This window comes from Marmota flaviventris, chromosome 9 (assembly GCF_047511675.1).
Source record: "Marmota flaviventris isolate mMarFla1 chromosome 9, mMarFla1.hap1, whole genome shotgun sequence".
In the NCBI taxonomy this organism is placed as follows: Eukaryota; Metazoa; Chordata; class Mammalia; order Rodentia; family Sciuridae; genus Marmota; species Marmota flaviventris.
In genome coordinates this window covers 65,677,239-65,695,210 of record NC_092506.1, presented here as the reverse complement: position 1 = coordinate 65,695,210, position 17,972 = coordinate 65,677,239, and the positions used below count along the sequence as shown (strand labels likewise).

General features: G+C 33.5%; 1 protein-coding gene across 2 annotated transcripts in view; it reads left to right on the top strand.

The window, feature by feature from the left end:
- The window catches only part of Rsf1 (remodeling and spacing factor 1), a 171,819-nt gene that overhangs the window by 93,461 nt on the left and 60,386 nt on the right, over window positions 1-17,972 (top strand). For both annotated transcript variants that reach the window (XM_071616522.1, XM_027942581.2), the window contains exons 3-4: window positions 3,759-3,851; window positions 6,582-6,787. In XM_071616522.1, coding sequence (XP_071472623.1) covers window positions 3,759-3,851; window positions 6,582-6,787 — 299 coding nt within the window. The remainder of the gene's footprint in view (window positions 1-3,758; window positions 3,852-6,581; window positions 6,788-17,972) is intronic.

Sequence of the window (17,972 nt, the reverse complement as noted above, 5' to 3'; positions counted from 1 at the left end):
CCGTGTGTCTTCCTTTCAAGTAGTGTTGATTCAGGGTATTGCAGTTTCTACCTTATAATCTTGTAGTGTTTCTGCAAGTTACCAGTACCTTGCTTTTAGGAACCTGGATGATGGACTTGTAGGTCCTGGCTCTTGTCAATAGATAGAAGCCAGTGGGAAAGGCCACCCCACACGTTGACTGTGTTCCTACTGCGTGGTGGGTCAGGGTTGTTCTGCTCCTACTGCTTGGCAGGCCAGGGTCGTGGTCATCTTCTGCCCCTCTTTTTCCACAACCCATGCTCTGTTTTGACAGGCTCACTGTCTTCCTTCACTTATATCTCTGCCCATTGCCAACCTCAAGCATACTTTAAAATTTTTTTTTAAATTTTTATTTGTTGATGGACATTATTTATTCATATGTGGTGCTGAGAAGCAAATCCAGTGTCTCACACTTGATAGGCAAGCTCTCTATCACTGAGCTATAACCTTAGCCCCTCAAGCACACTTTCAGTCTATTTTTCTAGGATTCACCATAACAAACTCCTGTGTTCAACCTTCTTAGTTGTTATTATGTCATAATCATTCATATTCCCATTGAAAAACGTGTTTTCTTTTTGACATTCCATTTTACCTCCTCATGTGTAAAACCTTATTGATTCTTTTGACCTTGGACAAATGTCACCAGTTGAATAAAACTTTCCTTGGTCTCCCTTTATCCTTTGACTGAGTTAGTATTTCTCTTCTCTTTGTTTTCATTTTTATAATCTAATCGGTTACCCATTTTGCAGGTAGCTCACTGACTGCTTTTTCCACGATAATTGTTTGCATTATTGTCTGTCCTTCTCAGAATTCTGACTTTCTTGGAGTGGAGACCATCTCTTAATTCATCTTTGCCCTTCTAGTACTTATTGTAGGGGGTGTGTGCTACATAAATATTTGGTTTAATCTTCCTACAAAATTATTAGATAGAAAACTGACATATTTACACCTTGCTTCTTTTGACATACAATTTTTGTTAATTATAAACCATATATTTCCTTATTTTTAACAAAAATTGGACAGAAGCTACACTGATAATTATAAACCATATATTTGCTTATTTTATCAGTGTAGCGTCTGTCCCCAGCTCCCTTAGTGATAAGTGACTTTTGTTATTTTCTTAAATATAAACAAATGATTAAAGTAATTAATACTTCTCTTATTTCACAGGTGCAATGCAAATCTCTTTTTCACTTCCTTGCTGTGGATAAGAATACAGTCAATTTAAGGGTTGAAATGTTATTCATATACAATAAAATTAACACTTCTAAATTATGCGATTTAGTTTTCTCTAGTACATTTACAAGGAGTATGAAACCTTTCTTGTTTCCAAAACATTTTTATTACTCATAAAAGAAATCCCTACCCATTAGGAGCTATGCGCATTTATTCTTTTTCCTACTTCCTGGCAACTATTGATTTATTGTCTGAATCTGGATTTCTCTATACTGGACATTTGTTATATATATAATCATTCAGTATGTGACCTTTTGTTTTTAGTTTCTTTCATTAATATGTTTTCAGGGTTCATCTATGCTACAGTATGCATCACTACTTCAACACTGACCCTCTCCCACTTTTAATTTTTTTATTTATTTTTCAGTGCTGGGAATCAAAACCAGGGACTTGTATGCTCTCTTCCACGGAGCCACATCCTTAGTCCTATTTATTCCTTTTTATGACTGCATAAATTCCATTATATGAATGTACATTTTGTTATTCATTCAACTGATTGTGTACATTTGATTTGTTTTCTTCTACCATTTGGGCAATGTGAATAATACTGCTATTGCTTTTATTATGAATACAAGAAATTGCTAAGTATTATGGTAACTCATTGCCAAAATTTGAGGAACTGCCTACCTTTTCTTCAAAGCAGCTGCTCTGTGTTACCTTTCCATTCACTATCTGTGATTATTTTACATCCTCACCAGCACTTATTATCTTTCTCATGGAGGTGAAATGTGTATTCAGATCCTGATCTTTTAGCTTTTGATATACTTATTTTAGGTCTAACCTGTATAATACTCCTAAAAATTTCTTTTTTCTCCATTTGTCTTGGGTTTAAAATTTGTTTTTGTTTTGTTTTTCTTTATAAAATACAATGCTGTCAGTGGGAGGAAGTATGGTGGTATTCCAGGTAATGGGAAATTCCTTCTTATGAGTCCTTGAAGACCCAATTCTATTGTAGAGTTCTTGGCCATGTACTTGCATTATATTCTTTTATTGTCCTATTACTTACATCTTGTGATGTTTATTTATTAGTCCAGTTGGCAAAAATTATAGTAGTGGAGAATAGGAAAAGCACCTCTGAGGATCCATCCAGGTTATTCCTAGGTTGTCTTAAGCAGTCCCTCTTGCCTGCTCGTCCTACCTGGCTAATTGCCTATGCTCCTGGGTCCTTTTTCCTTGACCTTCATTTTTCTCTTTGTTCCTTGAAATAAAATATATCAAATTGATAGGCATTTTGCATAATTTTCCATGCTCAGTTAATATCCTCATTCTTGTTCTCCTTTTATTACTGAAAAAACTGGCTTAAAGATTATAAGCACATGGCTTTTCAGTGGAGTGTTTTTTTTTTTTTTTTTAATCTATATTTTTTACTAGGTACTATGGTGCATTCCTATAATCCCATCTGCTCAGGAAGCTGAGGCAGGAGGATTGCAAGTTCAAAGCCAGCCTCAGTAACTCACTGAGACCCTATCTCTAAATAATATTTAAAAGGGCTGTGGATGTGGCTCAGTAGTTAAGTACCCCTGGGTTCTATCCTCAGTTCCAACAACAACAACAGCATAAATCTTTTTACTTCAGTCTGGTAGAGTGGCTCTTTTTTTTTTTCTGAAATGTTTGTGTTGGGAGAGAATCTGAGCCATGTAAGTTAAAGCATTTAAATGAAGTTCCGTATTGGAATTTTGACTTTATCCATAACAAACAGGAGGACATTGAAATTTCATTCTTCTATATGGCTGAGTAAAACTCCATTTTGGCTAGGAGGTAAGGTAGGAGAATTACAAATTCAAGGTCAGCCTTGGCAACATAGTGAGAACCTGACTCAAAAGTATAAATTAAAAGCATTGGTGTTATAGCCTGATGGGAAAGCACCCCCAAGTTGTTTAATCCCTAATTTCGTTAAGTTTGTATGTTCCTTTTAGCACCTTTTTTTTTTTTTAAGCATATTTCCATTCTAGGTGAACAAACTGTTGTCCTGTCTTCAGGGACTTAAGCCTTAACAGACTAAAATAATTATTCAAACATGAAAAATATGCCCTAAAAGAGCAAAGCACAGAGCTCCAGAGTTTACTTTTTACCTTTACTTCAGTTTTCAGACAATAGTAAACATTCTGGATAGATTTAAGTACGATTGTTTTTAGGGTGGAATTAGATTGGACTGTTGTTTGGTAAAAACTCCTTCCTTTATACATATGTATTAGCAAGAACACTTAACATCACTAGTGCGGTGGCACATACCTGTAATCCCAGCAGCTTTAGAAGCTGAGGCAGGAGAATCACAAGCCAGCCTTAGCAACTTAGAGAGGCCCTAAGCAACTCAGCCAGACCCTGTCTCTAAATAAAAAATTAAAAAGGGCTGGGGATGTGGCTCAATGGTTGAGTGCCTCCGAGTTCTATTCCTAGTTAACCCCCCAAACCCCCGCCAAAAAAAATACAACATGATCACAGAAAACTGCCAATGTTAATAAAATTTGCTCTTGTCTATTAAGATATTTATTTTTTTCTTACAGATATGCCAAGAATTTAACAGTACGTGGGCATGGGAGATGGAGAAGAAAGGATATCTTGAAATGAGTGTTGAATGTAAACTAGCACTCTTAAAGGTAATAAATGTATTATTTGTTACAATTATTTTTATTTAATTTAAAATTTCACTTTGACTCCCAGTTAAATTAAAAATGAACATAAAATAGACATTGTTGAACAAAAGATTAAAAAAAATTTTTTTTAGTTGTTCATAGACCTTTTTTTCTTTTAAATTTATTTAAATGTGGTGCTGAGAATTGAACCCAGTGCCTCACACATGCCAGGCAAGTGCGCTGCCACTGAGCCCCAGCCCCAGCACCGAACAATAAATTTTTTGCTTCTTTATTTTTCTGTGACAAAACAGTCTGTTCTCTGAATTGCTGTTTTTAAAAATTGTCTTCAAAACATGTTTAATTTATTTCTGCTTGCAAGGAAAGTAATAGAATGGATAAGCAATTACCTTAAATTACTTTTTTCACTGTTTTCAGCTTTCACATTCATTGCCACATATTATAAACTGTGGATACTCTTTTACTGATTTACCAACATAGTAATCTGATATTGTTTTCCAGATGACTAAGGGCATATCACTGCGTGTTTAATAAAACCCTCACATATCCAGAAGTACTCGATTAAAATGAGTCATCTCAATGTAGGCTTATTTTCAGCGTTTTCTTTTTTTCCCCCCTGCCCACTTCTTAATTGGGCAGGAGGATAATATGTCATTATAATATGGGACGAATAATATTCTGTGTGAAAATATTAATGATGTCTTCATTAATTCTAAAATTTGCAGTGTTTGATAACTAGGCTCTATGTTCAAAGGACCTCACGATTTTATGATGATTTCTAATCTATAATGTCAGCATACATACATTTTTTTCAGAGATAGACTATAGCTATGGAGTGGCTATTATTTTGTTGTTATATATTAATGGCCTTTACAACCTACATGAAAATCTACAAGATGCATATAATGTTTCTGAGAAAACCAAATATCATACTAAACTCATATTTCAAAGTGAATTATCATGCAAGCTCATCTGTCCCCAGTTTAGTTTGTGGTCCCAAAGGAGTATATAAAGTTTCTCATTGGAGTGTTAGAATGGAGCCTAGAACTTCTGTTCATAACTTTTTAAAATTTCAGCTTCTGAAATAATTTTCTGTGCATTCCTAAAATGTATATAATTGTTGATAAAGAGGCAGGTGTATGATAAATATGAATACGTGAATGTAATGTCTATAATACACATATAATTATTGAGCTTGTGTTATAATTTTTTTTTTGACAATAAGAATTCTTGATCACATAATGTTTAGAGAGCACTTGCCTAGTATACTGGATCTCTGGGTTGAATCCCCAACATTGCAAAAAGAAACAACACATACACATACACACGGTAAAAAAAAGTATATAGGCTTTTGGGCTAGCTTGCACAAGCAAAGGCAAAGAGGAATTTCATTTATTCCTGCCTAAGTAGAGCAACTCATAGAAGAAATCTGACTTTGATACATAATCCTATACAAAATATACAATAAAAAGTTGTACTTCTATTTTAGAAATGAGGAGTTTTCTCAAAAAATTAAAACTGCCAAATGATTCAGCAGTCCCTGTACTGGGTTCATATTTAGTGGAGATAAAAATCAGTTTTTTAAAAAAATAGTTTTTTAATTGTTCGTGGACCTTTATTTGCATATTTATATGTGGTGCTGGGAATTGAATGCAGTGCCCACACACATGAGGCAAGTGCTCTACCCCTGAGCTACAACTCCAGCCTCAAAAAATCAGTTTTTGAAACACATATCTGTACTCCTGTGATCATAGCAGCAGTAATTGTGATATGGAATGAATCCAAGTGTCTATTTATATATGAAATGGATGGATAAAATATGTGAATATATGTGTACACATACACATATATACATAAAATGGAAAATTCTTCAGGCTTAAAGGAAATACTGTCATTTGTGACAACATGAATGATCCTGGGACATATTGTGTTAAGTGAAATAAGCCAGGCACAGAAAGAAATACCCCATGTTCTTACTTAAACGTGGAATATAAAGACTCAAACCCACAGCAACAGAGAGTAGAATGGTGGTTATGTGGCTTGTAGTTATTGGGCAGATAGGAGAGAAATTGGTCAACCTTAAAAAAAATTCAGTTAGAAGAAAGGATTTAAAGAAATCTATTGTACAAGATAGTCTTGTTAAGAAAAATATATTACATACTTAAAAATTGCTAATAGATTTTAAGTGTTCTTACCACAAGAAACAAGTATGTGAAGTAATAAATGTTAAGTTGCTTGATTTAGCTATTCTTCATGGTTTACATACATTAAAACATCATATTGTACACCATGTATATATGTAATTTTTATTTGCCTAATTAGTTAATAACTTAAACAATGATTGAAAGCAGTGAAAAGAAAAATTTATACCTGTGCGACAACTTGGGAGTTTTTAGTGCAAATAAATTATTGCTTTAGAAATATAATTTGGTTTATATCAGTGGTCATATATGTATGTATGTATTTATTTATTTATTGGTACTAGGGATATAATCTAGGGCACTTTACATCGGTGGTTGTTTTATACCTATGCAATGGTGTAGAATTAAAATGTAAGTTTAAAACTTATTCTCTTTAATTCTTTTAAACACATTTGGGAAGAGGATAGTGAAAAATGGATAAACTGTGTGTTCTGTCTGCTTTGCTTAAATCAATTATGTGGTTATATCATATTTCTTGTGATGGAGAAATATTATTATTATTTACAAACATTTTAAGACATTTTTGTTTTTTCAGTATCTCTGTGAGTGTCAGTTTGATGACAATCTTAAATTCAAGAATATTATTAATGAGGAAGATGCTGATACTATGCGTCTCCAGCCAATTGGGCGAGACAAAGATGGCCTTATGTACTGGTACCAGTTGGATCAAGATCATAATGTCAGAATGTACATAGAAGAACAAGATGATCAAGATGGCTCTTCATGGAAATGCATTGTCAGGTATTCTTTATTGGAATCTCTACATTTATTTACATGATTCTTACACTTTCATCTCCTCTCTATTAATGTGATCTTTGAGGCAAGGGTGGACCTTTTAATGGGATTGTTGAATTTCCAGGGCCTAACCTAGAGCCCAAAACAGTATCTTTATTAGGTACTTAATTAGTTATTTGTCAAATAAATTTGGCAGTTCAATCCAAATCAGGACATAAGTCTGTATTTCAAAAAGCCATAATCTGAATAATAATATTGTGTAATAGTATTTGTAAAAGTATATATTCTTAGACAAAAACACCAGAAAAGCATTTTTTTTTTGTTCTTGATTTATGTATCATGTTCTATTAGGCATTGCTTATTTATTTCTGTTTTAAGTTGCCCAACATATTTTATCACCATATGTTTTCTTTTTTTAATGCTTTTTTTTTAAAAAGAGAATTTTTTAAATATTTACTTTTTAGTTTTCGGTAGACATAACATCTTTATTTTATTTTTATGTGGTGCTGAGGATCGAACCCATCGCCCCGCACATGCCAGGCGAGTGTTTTACCGCTTGAGCCACATCCCCAGCCCCACCATATGTTTTCTAATTTGCTGTGTACAAATTTATTTATTGGTTTCTAAGGAACATTATGATTTCTTGTTCTAGTCCTTTTAAAATGTTTTGATATTTCATTTTTTTGACAAAGATATTTAAACAGATATAGTATACAATCTTGAAATATAACTTTTTTTAAAATCGTAAGATACAGCAAAGGGGAAAGAGGCGAAGGGAGGGGGCATGGAGTTAGAAAAGACTTTGGAATGAGATGGACATCATTACCCTAAGTATATGTATGAAAACACAGATGGTGTGACTAATTTGTGTACAACCAGAGATATGAAAAATTGTGTTCTACATATGCATTCTTCTGACATATATAACAAATTAGAATTTAAAAACAAGATGAAAAAAGTCATAAGTGAAACTGGGATATTTTCTTTAGAATATTTATGTCTAATTTTTTATCTTTTTTAACTTTTTTAGAAATATTTCATTTATGGCCATAGTATATTTTAATTTTGAAAACATCATGGGGCTGGGGATGTGGCTCAAGCGGTAGCATGCTCGCCTGGCATGGGTGGGGCACTGGGTTCAATCCTCAGCACCACATAAAAATAAAATAAAGATGTTGTGTCCACCAAAAACTAAAAAATAAATATTAAAAAAAATAGAAAACATCATGGATCCTATAAAGTAGGGAGAACTTATGAATATCTAACTGTTGGCTTATGCAAAGCTCCTTTTGACATTAGCATATATCTGTTTTTGCTCCTTTTTATTTTTAGCATTTTTTTAGTGATTACTTCTTAATTTATAATATTTGTATAGGTCAGAAAATCTCAACTTTTATTCTCTAAGAATAAATGTGAAAGGATTGAATTCTTTGGGTATTGTTTTATATGCACATATAACTACATGATTCTCCTTGTAGTTCTTTTTTTTTCCTTTTGATATTTTTAGTTGTAGATGGACACAATGCTTTTATTTATATATGGAGCTGAGGATCGAACCCAGTGCTTCACATGTGCTAGGCAAGTGCTCTACCATTGAGCTACAACCTTAGCTCTGGAGTTCTGTTCTTGAGATTTTACCAGCATGTCTGTGATTCCTCATATCAACTTTATATAGTTATTTTAAAAATATTCTGTCCTAGTCTGTTGACCAAGAAAATAACGCAGAGAAAAATAATTCTAATTACTGTTGTTGAGTCATACATGTTTAAAACAACTAACGTTTTAAGTAGATTATACCCTAATGCATGATGTAAAATTTTGAGTTAACATTTAATCTGGGTTTCTCCATTTACTATCTGTAGGCACTTCATTTCTCTGAGAGCTGCTTTCCTGTGCTTTAAAACAAAGATGTTAATACTTCCCTAAAAAGTTGTTGTGAGGAATATATGAAAAATGATGCTAATACCATAAAAGCACTCTGTAAATATTTGCTTTTGTCTTTGCAGCTTTTAAAAGTATTGGCTATTCTTTTCTTTTTTAAAAAAAAAAAAAAACTGGGGTTATGGCTCAGTGGCAGAATGCTTGCCTCGCAGATATGAGGTACTGGGTTGAATCCTCAGTACCACATCAAAATTGAATAAACAAAATAAATATATTGTGTCCATGTATAACTAAAAAATATTTTTAAAATACTTTTTTTTTAGTTGCATTGTTTTTGGTAGTTTATTTTTATGTGATGCTTAGGATTGAACTCAATGCCTTACAAGTGCTATGCAAGCCTTCTGCCACTGAGCTACACACCATCCCTCAGCATTGGCTTTTCTAACCCCAAAGATTCAAACTTAGTTTCTTCATTGAAGAAAGGTCCAGATCCTTCTTTTACCTCTTCTCACTCTTGACTATTCCCCAGACTTTATTCTCTATGTTTCTGCTTTCTTTTTCTGTGTTTAAATTTTATTTAAGTGGGGTGCGTGTGTGTGTGTGTGTGTGTGTGTGTATTGAACCAAGGGACACTCTTATCACTGAGCTACATCCCAGACCTTAAAAAAGTTTCAAAACATGTTTTTATTAAGTTGCCAGTGTTGGTAACTTGAAATCCCCCTGCCTCATCTTCATCCAGCTGGGATTATAGTCACGTGCCACCATGCCTGGCCACTTCTGCATTTTTATTTGTTTTTAAATCCTCTTTCTATGTGTAAATATGTATATGGTAATCATAAAATGGTGTATGTATGTGGGAATTGTTCAGAAGCATAAGTTCACACAGAAGTTCTGAACACAGTTTTCTTATGTTCAGAACCACAGAAGAACCAGTTCTTCAGTGAATTGTTGGCAGATTAGTTTTAGCCGTTTTGAAGATCTTTATAAATAAGTTATCTGTATCTGCACATTTTCCTGGGAACTTTGCCCAAATAATGTAGAAATATTTAGAACTATTCAGAAACCATTGGGGTTGTTGATCTGATTTTGGATAATAAAATCCAGTTTTTTAACACTTGATAGACTCACTGATATTCTTTTTTTTCCTTCACTAAATTTATGGATTTTTATTACATACCAACTTGTATAATAGGCCATGTGCTAATAAGCAGCTTGGGATTTAGTAGTAAACGATACAGCTCTGACATTTCTAGCTGGGTTTTAGGTACCTGTAAAATGTCTTATATTGCAAAGAACAGCTTTTAATTATAAATTGTGTAAGTATTTTCTGGAGAAGAACAATAGTTTTCCTCAGATTCGCAGATCTCATATATATAAATGAGCTGTTTTGTAGCACGGCATTTCAGATAGCTTTAACTTACCAACACAGTGAACCTACTATTAACATGTTTTCTCCACATAAGTCCATTTTGTGCAGGTTAAATGTGAAAAGCATAATGTTCTTTTTGCTTCCTTACAAACTCATTAGGGGGCTGTGGGTCTAGCTCAGAGATAGAGTGCTTGCCTAGCATGCTTGAGGCCCTGGATTGGATTCTCCATCAACACCAGTGGGAGGCAGGGGGAAGATACCACTTGTCATGAATATGTATTTGGTACCAAAAATAATGTGAAGTATCATCCCACTTGCCTCAGGTAAGATCACATCTGGAATATAGTATTTATTAATGTAGTGAAGGAGCAAGTCCCTTATGGGAAAAAAATTTTTTAAAAAAGATTTTTGAATGAAATAAAATGCTTAATATAGCAGAAACTTAGGGATACATAACTCTCTTCACATATTTAAAGAATTCATTTGTGGAATGCTTTCTCACAGGCTGAGCCATGATCAGTGGATATATATTAGGGGGATGTAGAACTGTGCTTGATAAGAGCAAAAACACTTACATTGCAGAGACATAATTGTCTTAAGACTGATAAATGCTGTCAAAAGCATTCTCTAAAATTGGAGGTATATATGAAGTGGCGTTTTAAAGAGGGATTAATCTTTTTTAACAAGAAATTTAGAAAGAAACACAAGTGATAGGAAAGAGTAAATAAAGCAAGTGGAATTATGACTTTTTCATTTAATCAGCTATATTTAGATATTTTTCTTAAATTGTGAATTGTATTTTTTACTAGCAAAATGAAAATCCTGCTTCTTTTCCTTAAAGCAATTTCTTTAAAATAATACTGTTACTTTCTTAGAGATCATTTGTTGTTAGAAATCTGCTTCTGACTAGTTTTTAATAGATAAGGAAAATAATCTAGTCTTCAGAATTTTGTTTTTTTTTAAAGCCAGTAGTCAGCCTTTTTAAATGATTGACAGATTTGTAAAAATAATTGAGCACTGCAACTTAAAAATTATATGGAGGCCTGAGGTTGTGGCTCAGCATTAGAGAGCTCTCCTAGCATGTGTGAGGCCCAGGGTTCAATCCTCAGTACCACATAAAAATAAATAAAACAAAGGTATTTTAATAAATATTTTAAAAATCAAATGGAGTATGTTTATAAAAATGAAAATCCACTAAACTTTACATATTTGATCCTCCACTAAAAATATGTCATAGCATCACTGTAGTTTTATATCTTAGTTAAATAGCAATTTCCATTTTGCTTGTTACAAAATTATTAATGTATATGAGATGGATTGGAAGCAGTTAATTTATATATGTAGAATTTTATTTTACATTGGAAAAGATATGAGATTACAGTAGAATAAAAGTAAAGGTTGTTAAATTTTATTGAGCTATATGAAATTGTCAACATTTTGAACTTTTTTTAACCTGCAAAAATGGCAGTTTTATATGGTTTAGTCAGGTGTTAATAAAGTTTCAATAACAAAAATATATATTATCTAGCCAGTGTCTTACTTGTTCCAGAAAATATCAAAACAGAATTGTCACAGAAGAAAATATTTGTTATAATTAGTTAATCTCTAATTAGGTCCCCATGAAAGAGGATAAAATATTTTTACGCCAAATAATATATAAGAAATGATATTATTCACCATAATAGTTAAGAGGATTTCTTTATGAGTGAAAAAGAATGTGAATATGACAAAAATATGATAATATTTGTTTAGTAGTGATAGAATTTTCACAAATAGAGGGCTTAAATAGAGGATACTTTATCAGGTGTTTCTTTTGGATCAGAGGGGCACTATAATGTGGTTAGGTTCCAAGTCTACTAAGGAAGATGAAGTTTAATGCAGATTGTTCAACATGAAGAATATGTTTGTATAACTAATATTCATATGAAAAACTATCCAGCATTATTATTCATGAGAGAGTTTCCATTGAAAATCACCATTAGGTACCACTGCCTCTAAAAGTGTCTAGAAGAAAAATGACAATACCAAATGTTAGCAAGGAAATAGAGCAGCTAGAACTCTATACCTTGGTTGGTAGTAGAAATGAAAAATGTTACAAACATCATTAAAAAAATTTCTTGAAATGTTAACACATAGATATCCTGTAACCCATCAATTTAACTTCTCTGCATTTATATTAGAGAAATGAAAACCCATCTTCAAAAACCTTGTATAAGAATATTCATAGCATCTTTTTCCTTAGCAGTACTCATGGATCACCACTAAGTATTGAAAAGGAATGACCTCATACTATGTTGATTTGCCTCAAAATCCCCTTGTTTGATTACATTTATTTTAAGCTTTGGAATTAATAAAGCTGATAACCAATGGTTTGGTAATCAAAACTCTGATCTCTTTCCTCTTTGGTAGGGGAAAGGGATTCAGTAGGAATTAAATTTTTAAAGACTTGTGATGGTAAAATAAGTGCTGAGAACAAAGCAATGGAGAAGTTCATTAATGAATTTGACAGGGTCATCAATATTGAAAATCTGAAACCAGAACAAGTGTGTAATGCTGACAAAAGGCCTCAGAAATACACTGATACAGGTGGTGAGTCAGCCCTACAAGAATTAAGGATGCCAAGGAAAGAGTATCCAGTTGCATGTGCTAATGAAGCAGGCGTAAGAAGTGTAAACTTTGATGGGAAAAAGCTTGTGCATCTGTTTTATAGGGATGAATTTCCTACCAGTTCATTAATATGCTAGCATTTTTTTTTTTTTACCATCCTCTAGACTGGATGATAACCTCAAGATTTTATTATTCCTTGACCACTGTTCTGCTCATCGTCCAAATGATAATCTTTTCAGAAATAATGTTTATGCCATGTACTTTCCCTCAAATGGGGACTTATTAATTCAGCCATGTGATGAAATATCCTTAGATCCATGAAGAATAAATTTTAAAAAACACTTTCTTGAACAGCAGGCTAGCAGAAGTAAACAGAAGTGCAGGTGTGGAAATTTTTAAAAAGGGGTTTATTTTTCCAGTGCCTTACATGGTGTTGCCAATGCTTGGAACACAGTGATTAATGATATGCCTCCTGGCTTGACCAATGTCTTGCAGCTGTGTTCAGTGATTTTGATGAATAAAGAGATGACTTTGAAGCATTCTGCATTATCAACTAAGAAATGTTTTTTACCTCCTGCCATATGCAAAAAAAAATATAACTTTAGAATCTGATGGTTAGCTGGAATAAGGACATATCTTAAGTTTATAAAATTGATAATGAAACTCCAGTTGTCCAATCACTGACTGTTGATGTAATAGTCAAAATCGTTATAAATCAAGGTAATCCTGAATTTGTTAGCAAGGAAGGTGATGCTGTTAATTATGCAAAGTAAGTTTCTATAGTTGGAATTATCACTGTAGTTTTATATCTTAGTTAAATAGCAATTTCTATGAAGGACTAGAGTAGTATGGATTAATAACAAAACAAGAGGGAGTTTTCAAGATGGCAGAATAGAGGGGATCGTGTTCCTGGCTGCTTGGCGTAGTGAAACCAAGAAAATTGACAGGTAGCTTCTAAGGAAGGTAGGTGAACAAAAAAAAAAAAAAAGAGACTTTACTGGTGTTTAAAACTGAACAGTCAAAGCAGATGGGGGATTCAGGAGTTTGGATATAATAAAATTAGGAAAAAATCCCCAGCAGCACAGCCGTTGCCACAGCCAGGCTAGAAGCTTCAGCCGGAGAAGTCCCTCCATGAGCATAATAGAGGGATAAGAAATTAAAGGAACCCATATTTTTGGGAGGCTGGAGGTGTGTCTGGGTATGGAGCATTTAGAGTTCTAGGACATTTCCCGGCAAACCTGAAGAACTTGCTGCATGATACCCGTGTGAGGGAAAAGAAACTGCCATCTCTCCAGGCAGCATGTGGAAGAGAAAAGAAGGAAACATTTTGTGGCTGCTACACTGGGGCCTGGCCGCTGAAGGACCCAATTCCTGACAAACCTAGTTTGGTCCGAAATACAAGCCCATTAAACGCATGCTGCATGATTAGAGTGTGCATAAGTGACCAGGAGAAAATCAAACATGGAGAGAGGTATACACAGGGGACAACTGGTTGCAGAAACCCACCAGCCTCTTCCCCTCCCCCTCCAATCCACCTGCTTGCAGGACCTGTTGGGAGAGATGCATCTGGCCAGGAACTCCTAAGGGCAGGGGAGGGAGAAGTTGGAAATTGAACCCATGACCAGGAAACATGGGGTCTGCAGGTAATGTAAGGGACTAAGATTTGCCCCACCACCACCACCACACAAGTGGATCCTAGGGGAGCAGTCTTCCAGCACAGACCAGGGTGCTGGAGGTATGCTGATTAAATTCTCCAGACCAGTTAACTTTCAGTGAAGCTCCTGGAATCCGCCCTAAACCTAAACCCTGCCTCTAAGAATTCTGCAATGAGATTACCTCTCTCATTCCAGCCCAGAGGGTGGAGCATTATACTCCAGAAGACCCCACCTAAAACTGCTGAGAAGAGATACAAACCAAAGAGAATATTTTGAATTCCATTGGAAAGAATTTAACTTTTCATCAAGATTTTTTTCTTTTTCTTTCTTTTTTAAATTTTTGTTCACTGTTTAAGTGATAACTTAATGGTACATGGCCATTTATACAGTCTCCTATTTTTTTTTCTCTTCTCATCACTAGAATTTTTGAAGTCAGATATTTTACATGGATTAGTTCTTTTGTGAACTAGAATGTTTGAGTAGTATATTGGGGTTTTGTTTTGTATTCATTTTAATTTTAAAAAATTTTTCTTTTATATATATATATTTTTTTTTTCTCTTCTTTCCCTTGATTCTCTTTTCTTCCACTGACAGCCAGTCTCTACTGTTCTCTTTCACTCTTATTTTAATCTTTTTATTCTGTCTTCTCTCCTACTCCTACGTAATCATCTCATTCTCTATCACTTCTGTTTTCTCTGTGTCCACCATTTGAAAATGTAAACCCTTTTGCAAAGTTGCTGTTTTTATTATAGGAAATAACTGATCAAATATTTCTGTTTATTGTGATAAATTACATTGTAGATATTATGGTAGAAATTATTTGGTTTAATGCTATAAATTGTTTGTATTGGTTGTTGCTATTCCTTGTCTCCCCCTAAAGCGTGAGGTACTGGAAACCTTTAGGGATGCTATAAATCCACAGGGTAGAAATTTTACAGATCCATACAGTTAGATGGGTAGACACACAAATAACAAGAAAAAGCAAGGAAACAAATCACCCCAAGCAAACAAAGATACCTCAATAACACCACTGTGGAAGAAATGTCAGAGAAGAAGTTTAAAATGTACATAGTTAAACTGATCTGCAAAGTATAGGATGATGTAAGAGAGCAAATACAGGTAGCAAAAGATAACTTCAATAAAGAGATTCTGAAGAAAAATCAAGCAGAAGTCCTTGAAATGAAAGAAACAGTAAACCAAATTAAAAATTCAATAGAAAGCATCACCAACAGACTAAACCACTTGGAAGACAGAACCTCAGGCAATGAGGACAAAATAGAGTGAACCACAGAGAGAGGATGTTAAGAAACCATTAACAGAATTTCCAAGAACTATGGAATAATATGAAAAGACCAAATTTAAGATTTATTGGGATGGATGAAGGTGCAGAGATACTAACCAAAGGCATACACAATCTTTTCAATGAAATAATACCAGAAAATCCCCCAAATCTAAAGAAAGAAATGGGAAATCAAATACAAAAGGCTTTCAGGACCCCCCAAAATGTGCATAATTACAACAGATCCACATCAAAACACATCATTATGAAAATACCTAGTATACAGAATAAGGATAGAATTTTTTAAAAATAGTAGACTACATACAGGGGGAATCTAATACGGATATCAGTTGGTTTCTTAACCCAGACCCTCAAAGCTAGGCGGTGCTAGAATAACATATATCAAGCTCTGAAAGAAAATGGATTCCAACCAAGAATCCTATGTCCAGCAAAATTAAGTTTCAGATTTGAAATTGAAATAAAATCCCTCCATGATAAAACAAAAACTAATAGAATTCTCAACCAGAAAGCCTGCATTTCAAAATATTCCATGCATATGAAATAAAAAATATATGAAAACCAACAAAGGGAAGAACTACATTAAAGGAATAGTCAATCAAAGGAGAAACTTAATTCAAATTAAAAACTAGGAATAAACCAAAATGACTGGGTGTACAAATCACATCTCAATAATAACCCTGAATGTTAATGGTCTAAACTCATCAATCAAAAGACATAAACCGACAGATTGGATTTAAAAAACAAAAAAACCAACAATATGCTGTCTCTAAGAGACTCACTTCAATCTACAGATTGAAGGTGAAAGGATGGGAAAAAACATATCACATGGATTGCATAAACAAGCAAGGTTTTCTATGCTCATATCTGATAAAGTGGTCTTCAGGCCAGTGTAAATCAGAAGGGACAAAGAAGGACAGTTCATATTGGTTAAGGGAATTATACATCAACAAGACATAACATTCATAATATTTATGCCCCAAACAATGGAGTATCTTCATTCATCAAACGAACTTCTCAACTTCAAGACTCAAATAGATCACAACATCGTAATACTGGGTGATTTTAACACACCTCTCTCACTACTGAAGACACTTTCCAAACAAAAACTAAATAAAGAAACTATAGAAATACATAATACAATCTATAATTTAGATTTAACAGACATATATTATAATATATATATAATATTTCATCCATCAATGAATACATTTTCTTCTCAGCAGTACATGGATCCTTCTTTAATATAGATCATGTTATGTAAGCTATCACATATGTTGGCATAAATTGTAATATTACCTTAATATATTTTTAGCATCTGTAGGGTTACTTTGATAACTTCCGTTCCATTATTTTTGTGTTCTTGCTTTTTTCTTGATTAGACTTGTTTGATTTATATTAACTTTTAGCTGTATTATTTCTTCTCTATTTCATATAATTCTTCTCCTACACTTATTTTTTCCTTCCTACTACTTAATTTGAAAATAATTTGATTGTTATTCTAGTTTCTTTCTGATACAAGTACTTTAAGTTATAAATGTTCACGTGAGTACTGTTTCATCTGAGAAATCCTAATACTTTCAGCTTTTATTATCATTTAGTTCAAAGTACTTTTTATTTACTTTCCTTGTGCTTTCTTCCTTGATCTCAGAGATTAAGTTTGCCATTTAATTTTGAAACGGTTGACATGGGGTGGGATTCTATGTATCTTAAGGCGATTGATTTCTAATGTAATATAAATCATGCAGGAAACACAGTCTGCATGATTTCAAATTTAAGCAAAGAAATGCTTTTTGTATTGATTGTATTAGTTATATACATGTTACTCATCAAATTGCATACTTCAAATATGTGCACTTTATTGTACTTCAGTTTTACTTAATAAAGAATATGGAAAAAATATGCAATAATGTTAGTTTATAACACCAAAGTCTTCTAAAACAAAAAAAGTTGTTCATAATGCATATGACTGTGGAAGAAACATTTTAAAAAGCCGTCCAGCAGAATGTTTCTTCATCCCTAGAAGACTCACCTCGTTGGTCCTTGAACTGCTTCTGATATTTCTTCTCACATTAGAAAACACAAAATCAGTGCACATTAACATTTTAATCAAAACATTATTGTAGGTGGAGGTTGGAACCTTTTTATTGTTTTGTGAAACAGCTTGCATAGGCTATTGTGCTGTGTAGTAACCCTGAATACATCATTTTTTTTAAAAACTATATGAATGGTATACTCTGTGTGTGTGTTTTTAATACTGGGGATTGAACCTAGGGATGCTTTCCTACTGAGCCACATCCCCAGCCCTTTTTATTTTTTACTTGAAATAGGGTCTCTCTCACTAAGTTGTTTAGACCCTTGCTAAGTTGCTGAAGTTGGCCT